This window comes from Pollicipes pollicipes, unplaced genomic scaffold (assembly GCF_011947565.3).
Source record: "Pollicipes pollicipes isolate AB1234 unplaced genomic scaffold, Ppol_2.1 Scaffold_5724;HRSCAF=6776_pilon_pilon_pilon, whole genome shotgun sequence".
NCBI classification, from domain to species: Eukaryota; Metazoa; Arthropoda; class Thecostraca; order Pollicipedomorpha; family Pollicipedidae; genus Pollicipes; species Pollicipes pollicipes.
Genome location: NW_023596746.1, coordinates 43310994 through 43319751, shown reverse-complemented (window position 1 = coordinate 43319751; position 8758 = coordinate 43310994). Strand labels below are relative to the sequence as shown.

Genomic DNA, 8758 nt, shown 5'->3' with positions numbered 1-8758 from the left:
TGGCCGAGTCTGTTCGGAGATCGACGACATGCATGTGCCACGCAATGGCCAGATAAATTCCTCGCACTGCCGCGTCTAGTTCTGCCATGTTGATGTGCGTGCAGTCGTCCTTCCGCAGCCAGCACCCGTCCTCAGTGACAACGCCCTCGAGCGCGGTCAGCGCAACTCCTGCTGCCAATGAGCTGGCATCTGTCCAAACCACGGCACGGTCACCTCGCACGCTCCAGGTGCTGCATGCCGGGTCATCCTGGGTCAGCCGGGTCGCGACACGGCTAAGTCGTTCTCGCAGCGTCTCATCAGCTGTTCTGTCGTCCCAGTCACGCGTGACGGCGTTCGCACGACGCTTCAGCCGCGCTCTAGCGGGGCGGAGCCAGCCGCAGACCGGCAGGTGTGCCACCCAGCGGCCGCACCCGGAGAATACTGCACGGCGCGTCAGTACTGCTCGGCGGCGGGCCGACCGGGTCGTCGCGCCTCCACGGCATTCTCCCCTGCTCCCGTGAGACATGCAGGCCCAGCAGGCGAGCCCCAGCCGCTGCTCGCTCAGGCGGCTTACTCTGCAGCCCGTAATTTGCCAGGTGGGCCACGACGTCATCGGCGCTCATTATGTCTTCGTTCACCGGATGTCGTCCACGTAGGCCAGAGCGGCCCGCTCCACGTCTGGGTTTTGTTCAAGAACTGTCCGGACCACTGCCATCATCACCAGAGGGACCACGTTCAGCCCAAAGCCAAGCCGTGTCAGACAGTATCGATGGCCGTGAATCTGCACAGTTTGGAAGGCCCACAGATGCTGGTTGACATGCACCTGCAGGTATGCATTGTGCAGATCCACAACCGCGACGTTCTCTCCGTACCGACGCCACCTCCTTAGCTGATCGACACACACGTCTGTCTCTGCTGTGTGCGCGGTTACATGATTATTCAACTCGCGATAGTCCAACACAGGTCCTCACTTTGTTTTTGTTTTTCTGTTGGACCGCCATTAACGGTACCAATCCTTGCACAGGTTCATGTTGTTCCTCATCATATGGCACCAGCCATCCATTATCGATCCATCGCGACAGCTCTTCGTTGAACTCACGGCGGACGTTCTCTGGCACGTCATACTGCGGCACTTGGTTTGTCAAACATTCAGGTCCTACAGAGTTACTCCATTTCCACTGCATACTCCATGTTCTTGTCTGCGGGTCGAAGTGGACCCCGTAGTCCGGTGCATCTACTGACAGACGAGACGACTGATGTGGAGTGGCTGCTCCGTGCAGTGATGGTGGCGGTGACGGCGATCTGACATCGCCGTCGCTGTCTGGCCTCGGCATACCAGTGTCATTCGAGTCAGAGACACGCAGCGCTGACCTCTGCCCTCCGTCCCAGCTAGCTGGCTCGAGTGACACGGCGCCCGCCGCGCCCACGTCGCTCGCCGCTCTCTGCCCCCGGCAACGGCCGGCCGGCTCGGGTGACACGGCGCCCGCCGCGCCCACGTCACTCGCCGCTCTCTGCCCCCGTCAACGGCCGGCCGGCTCGGGTGACACGGCGCCCGCCGCGCCCACGTCGCTCGCCGCTCTCTGCCCCCGGCAACGGCCGGCCGGCTCGGGTGACACGGCGGCGGCTCCGCTCGCATCACACGCCGCTGCCTCTCCGGAGACGCCGACCCAGCCGGCAGTGCATCGACCCCGAACTGCACTGCATTCGACGCACTGACGGACACGCCCCGAAGCGCCCTCACGCCGTTCATTCCCAGAATGAACCCGAATTTCAGCGGTCTACTGACAGTTACAAGCACCTGTATTCGGGCCGCACCCGACACTGTACTCACAGTCACTTGTCCGGTACCCTCGCATGTGTATCTGTACACGGAGCAGCCGGTGCCCACCAGCGCCTGACGCCGGGTGCCGCCCACTGTCAGCCGCGCGGTGGGTAGAAGTGGCTGACCTGTCCACAGGTGAAACCGGTGAAACTTGTTGTCGGCCGCCCTCGCTGAACTGCCGCTGCCGCGACCGCCGTCCTCCCTGAGGACGGCCCGCGCCCTCTCCACCAGGTTCGGCGACGACAGGCCTTCGAGGCGAGCACCGGCGCGCAGCGTGCGCCTGGTAGCGTCGGGCAGCCCAGCAACAAAGGCAACACCTACGCCAACTGCTGCAGGTCGGCCAGGTAGACGTCGACCGTCTCACCTGCCCTTAGCCTGCGCGTGGTGAACAGCTCGTAGGCCACGAACTTGTCGACGCCGACAGCCGTCCTCAGGGCGTCCTTGACCTTCTTCGCGTCCTGCCGGTCCTCAGTTGGCAGCTGCCTATACACGGCTGAGGCGCCGCCCGTCAGCCGCAGGGCAATCACTGACGCCTCGCACGCTGGAGGCGTTTGCAGTCCACAAATCAGCTCCACTTTCTCAAGCCAGTCCACCACATCTGCATCACTCGTACCGCTGAACTCTGGTATCAGTCTCACATCAAATCCGGTCGCCAGTTTGCCGAAATAGTTTGTAATGAGACGCCCAGTATGTCACCAAAACTTCCTTGTATTTTAGCAGCTCCTCACGCTCCACAGCAGCTCCCCACGGCGACTGCCGACCGCGGGGGCCGCGAGCCGGGCCTGCCCGCGAGCCCGACACCCGCCACCGCGGCGGCGGCGCCCCCCCCCCCCCCCCCCCCCACCGCACCCCCGCCCCAGCAGGGGCACAGGACACAAAATACAACTGCACCACAAACAATATATATATATATATATATATATATATATATATATATATATATATATATATATATATATATTGCATACGATTTGTCTTAAAATGTAATGAACTAAGAACAATTTTTTAGGAGGCCCCACAATGTTGCGTGGCACCCCTTGACAAAATCCTGGATCCGCCCCTCACGTACAATTCGTTCACCTCGCTCAGCTTTGTTGCATTATGATCTTCGAGTGAACCTCAATGCCTCTTACAACCACGTTGACACTGCGTTGTTGCGCCCTTTTTATAGAGCCTTGGCATCACCCCGTCGCGCGCCCACAGCGGCGCACCTTGCTTACGTTTGGTATTTCGCGGACGCCGCAGCCCAGTGAGAAAACTTCTCTCATTTCGTGAATTTGCACCGGATTTTCTCCACCACTTTTTATCTATTAGATGATTGGACGTGATGTAGTGCTGCCAACTAGCTTTGGTGGGGTTTCGCGGCCTTGGTGAACAAAAATCTCAGGGATTTCTGGTAGAGGGATCGAAAGGTGGGTGTTGGGTCGGGCGGTGATTGACGGGTGTATTACGTTTTGTGGAGTGTGTGATTCGGACCATGGAGGCTTTGTAACCAAGTGAAATAAAAAACTGTGTCAATGGCTTCAAAGCTCATCACTTCTAGTACGTGCTCAGTGATTGGAACAGATGGATCTCGCCGTGGCCTTGGCCGCGGGTTTTGCTGTGTCTGTGGCGTCTGATTTTGGGGGTAATTTTTGGGTAATTTTCCCTTGGAGTAAGGCAGCGTTGCGGTCAAGCTCTTTTCGGAAACCACGGCTCATTGCCATTGCTGCGTCGACTCGCTGTGTGCTTGCTTGCGCGATCCCCCAATCAGTGTGGCCATGCAAGGTCGTCCTATTTTACCTTTCGAAGCTGTTCGGGGTTGTGTTTGCTCTAAGTGTGGTATATGGTTGTATATGGGTCTGTTTCTGTGGCTCCTCTAAACGTTTCTGAGCTCGAAGCTTATTCAAACTAGTCCGATCATTCCCAAGGCTCCTCCAGCCTTCCCAAGCTCCTCAAAACTTGCCCAAACCTCCTCTGAACTGATAGGTGGTTTTTCTGAAGAGTTGGGAAGAGGATGTGATAGATGCTAGTGGTGCGGATCATTCATGTCATTTGTTTGTTGTCATGTAGCAGAAGTGAAGGACCGTTATATAAATTGGTACAGTTAGATTGAATTTGTAATTATGTAAGTGATTGTAGTTTTATATTTCTAGCATTAGTAGTTGATGGTATTAAGCATATATGCAAAGGCATTATTGTCATGCATATTTATTCCTTTATAGATATATGTTTCAGTTAACTCTGTGTTCAGATTTGATGCAGGTTCAGCATTGCTCCAACTATCTCCAAGCTAATCTCATCTTGTTTGGGGAAGTGAGTGGAAGAGGAACAGACCATCTATGTTATCTAGTAACTGGGTGGATGTGAATGCTTTGAGAGGGTATTATAGGTGCTTTGTATCTAGTGGATTTCACTTTGTTACATATGTTGGAATAAAAGGTATTTTGAAAAGCATCATGGTCATTGCCAAACAAACCTGCCAGAACTAGCCTTCAGCAGTTGTCTGGGTATTGTTCTGTAGCATTTAAGTATCAGACTCAGGGCTAGATTAAAGAGGGAATGTTTAGGATGCAAAGGAAGAATGTACAGGATGTTTAGAAGCACACATCTGAACATCCCGTCAAATCTGTGTATATAAGAATGTGTATATGAAAAGGTTTCAAAATTAACAAATAGAGGTTGACATAAAGCTGATGTTAAATGTGTGGTATTGCTATATAGCACAAAAAAATGAGCACCTGCAATGTGTGCATGGTGCTTTCAGTGCTTTTCGATGGTGCTTTCAGTCAAAACGTTTTTGGCTCTACCACCTCTCCCACTGCAGTCATGCATATGTTCCTGTTCAGGGATATTTTGGGCTAGATGTTAACATACTTGTGACTTGTGCTAAATGCCAGTCCTTAATAAACAGGAGATTGCCAATTTAACAAATGCCCTTCACAGCAAACACATGTTGACAGCCAGTTTACCATCATGTATGTTTCCATGATGCTGGATGGTTGGCAAGGACTATTTGCCAGACCACTTACCAAATGCACCCCCTTATCCCTACCAATTAGTTAGCTCTTATAGACTCTGAGTAAGATGGATTACTCATCTGTGCCTCTGTGTATAACTGTCATGACAAAATTATGTAAGTTGTTTAGTGCATTTGTGAGAAACATTATTCACATAGACAATAGTAATAGCCTTATTCCTTGGAGAAAAACCAGGAAACTGGAGATATAGATGGGTTGATATTTTGGCAACATGCCTTTATTCAAACAATAGCAGAAGTGAGTTTTGAAACAATCACAGTAGGTAACATGCCTTTATCAAAACAAAAGCACCTTCTGCCATTATTTTGATGGAGGTATGCTGCTGAAATATTAACCCACCTGTTTCTCCATTCTCTTGGGTTTTCTTTAAGGAATAAGGCTATAGATTATGCTCCTGGATAAAAACATTTACAATTAAATAAGCATTGCACATTACAAGATTATGCTAGCCTCTTAATCATATGTTGGAGAAGTCTGTAAAATCTTGTTTTGTGATAGACAAAAACTTTGCCATAAATTGACTGATGTCTCAAATTTGAGCATGGCCTGCATGTGAGTATTTGATAAAAGCCTAGAGAGCCAAATGATAAATAAATAAAATTATGACCATGCTCAGTGAGTGCATTAAAAAGTATCAACAAAGTATCAAAGTATCAAAGTAGTAAAAGTATCAAAGATAAAAGCCTATTGAGCCAAATGATAAATAAATAAAATTATGACCACGCTCAGTGAGTGCATTAAAAAGTATCAACATTGCTCAATGTTCTGTTTAATCATGTCACAAACATTTTAAAACATGTTATGATATATACACTATATATGCTCACAGTTAACAAAACCTGTATATACTATATATATGCTCACAGTTAACAAAACCTGTATATACTATTTATATGCTCACAGTTAACAAAACCCTTGCTTTCTCAGTGACCAAAGTAAAACTTGTATACGTGCCAACAGATGTCAGCACCATTTAAGAGGTTGTGACGTCAGCACCCGAGACGTTCGCCGTAGCGTGGCTCGAGCGTGGCCCAGAGCAGGCCCGTGCACCGTGCATGGCTGACGGCAGGAACGCAGCAGCGATGAAGTCGCCAACGCTGCTCATGCGGCTGTCGTCTCGCTTCATATCAGGCTTCGAGTACCTCTTCTACCAGTAAGTGCTGCGCTAAGAGATCGCGCCGACATCCTTCGCTCACACGCCGGCCGCGCGCTGGCGCGTCAGTGAGCTCTATTGCACGGCGTGTGACGACTACGGCGAACCTGGGTGTCGCTGTTGTATTGGATACCTGCCATTTTTTTTGTGTGTGGGAGAGGGCATGGATCATTGTCTGAAATTTGTGGTTTCATGTTTTTGGGCCCAAAATATTAAATTTGTCGTGGATACACGCTGGAAAGAATAGAAAAATTGTCATCCGTGAGCGATACGATATGGAAATGACCTTGTTCGCAGCCATCAACAGCACCACGTGACACGTTACCCACGACTGAGAGGGGATGTTGCAGGCGGGCGGTCCGCTCGTAACAAGCTTATCGTCACCGCTACGCCAGTGAGCTCTGTAGTCCAAAACTGCTCAACATGCGTAAACCGCTTACCAACAACCCGCACGCCCCCGAACGCAGCGCTCGGCAAACCAAACTCCGAACGGCAAGACCATCTGACAGAGTGTGAAGCCATGTGGCACAGACAGAATCGAGACGACAAAAAATATCCCGTACGCGCGCCGTCAAGTTGCTGCCATAAAACGCGTTATGTTTAAGAGACTTTACCTTTTCGATCATAGGCCAAAAACGCGTTATGTGTTACATGAGAGACCTTACCTGTCGATCATAGGTCATTGTGGAGAGTCATGCCCGTATGCTGTTGAAAGAGACTGGGCCCACCAAAAAAGTTGGTATTTTGGATAAGTTTATAGAAGAAACTTGGGGAAGTTTTGTCGGACTTGTGGCCCATTGCGCAACATCCTTTTCCTAGTTCTCACGTTACTCTGTATTAGATAGATTTTGAATCGTATCTGAGTTGAAGTATTGCAACTTGAGAAGTTTGTGGCACCCTTTGTGGACCCAATTCATACCTTTTCCGTTTTTGCGATTAGCCCTTTTTAAACCGTAATAGTTACGCAAAGTATCGGGGTTATCACGGGGCCTGTGGTAGGCAAGAACGCGGTAGTGTGGTACTTTTATGAAACACTGCCCAGATCGGTGGGATCGAATGAAGGGCTCAAAAGTGACAATATTATATTTGATCGGCATTTGTTGGGGTAAAAGTGCGTTTTTCATCAGAATGTTGTGCTCGTTCCAGCAAAGAAGAAATATATTAGGATAGTCCAATCCCATTTCATCGTTTAAACAGTTTGCTGGTTGCTGGCTAACAGTTATTTAGATGCTGCAAAATTTGCTGGCTTACAGTGCCATTGGGATGCTAATCAAACATCACCGGTCACTCAGAAAATCATATGCAATGCCAGTTTATCTACGGTGACGTTAATGGCACTGACAGGATACTGAAATGCTAGTTTGATATTATTTCAATGTAGCTCTTAACCTTGCCGGCCTGTGAGCAAGCGGGATCATGCTAAGATCCCATGCATTCCGTATTTACGCGGTGGTATGACGACGCTAGGTGCTGCAATAGGTAAAAATGAAAGCGGGGTTGTCGTTGCTAGGCGCCCTGCGACGGTTGGAGCTAATCTGCCCGGCCCGGTTTTTGAGAGACGATAGGCGGTGATTAGAGACATCAGTTGTGAAATATGTTGACCCACCTGATCAGGCGTTCAAAGCTGGTGTGTCTGGCGTATTACGTCGAACGAAGATTGATGCAGAATCGTAACCCTATTGGCATACTTAGCTGATTGTTTCCTGGTTCGCCGAATCTGTTGAGGCCCTGGAATGTATTACGCCGCCAGGGCTGAATGTCGGTCATTGGCGTGGCTGCGACTGGACGTGTGTTTGTAATGCGTCACGAGACAAATGGACGACGGATGCGCTGCTACGGCGCCACGTGGTCAGGGGCTTGGCTTGGCCGCGAATGACGATCGGTCTTTGACCTCGCCAGGCACGGGTACACGGTGTGCCGGCACCCGTACCTCTACATCGTCACGGTGCTGGCCGTGACGGCGGCGTGCAGCATCGGCCTGCTCAGCTTCCACCAGGAGAACCGGCCGTTCAAGCTGTGGATCCCACAGGATTCGGATTTCGTGCATACCTACGACTGGATGCAGTCCGAGTTTCCGCGCCAGTTTCGAAGCGAGCACGCGATCCTCACGGCCGACAACGTGCTGGAGCCGGCCGTCCTTCAGGAGGTGGGTGCCTGGCATCCAAGGCCGTGCTCTGAGACCGCCCCGGCCTCCGAGCCATCCTGGGGGCAGTGCTCTGCGCGCTCTGAGGTCTCTGAGATTGTGCCCGTTGCGGCTAACAGTGTGCCGGTGCTGGGAGTGCGGGCCTCTGAGCCCTGTGTGCGGCTAACAGTGTGCCGGTGCTGGGAGTGCGGGCCTCTGAGCCCTGTGTGCGGCTAACAGTGTGCCGGTGCTGGGTGTGCGGGCCTCTGTAGCCCTGTGTGCGGCTAACAGTGTTGGCCGATGCTGGGTGTGGCGGGCCTCTGAGGCCCTGTGTGACAGGCTGACAGTGTGCCGGTGCTGGGAGTGGGCGGGCCCTCTAAGCCTTGTGGTTGGCGGCTGACAGTGTTGCCGGTGCTGGGAGTGTGTGCGCCTCTGAGCCCTGTTGTGCGGCTAACAGTTGTGCCGGTGCTGGGGAGTAGCGGGCCCTTCTAAGCCCTGTGTGCGCCTAACCGATGTGCCGGTGCTGGGAGTGCGGAGCCTCTGAGCCGCTGTGTGGCGGTCTAACAGTGTGCCGGGTGCTGGTGTGGTGCGGGCCCTCTTAGCCCTGGTTAGTGCGGCTAAAAAACCAGTGTGCCGTGATGCTGGGTTGTGCGGGCCTCTAA

The 8758-nt window shown here is 51.7% G+C and overlaps 1 protein-coding gene across 1 annotated transcript in view; it reads left to right on the top strand.

Annotated features, from left to right (window-relative positions):
- Window positions 1-3266: 3266 nt before the first annotated feature.
- Window positions 3267-8758, top strand: part of LOC119102630 (NPC intracellular cholesterol transporter 1) — a gene marked incomplete in the record, with an annotated part of 19048 nt that continues 13556 nt past the window's right edge. Inside the window, 2 exon segments of the mRNA XM_037226081.1 lie at window positions 3267-3908; window positions 5782-5974. Coding sequence (XP_037081976.1) covers window positions 5877-5974 — 98 coding nt within the window.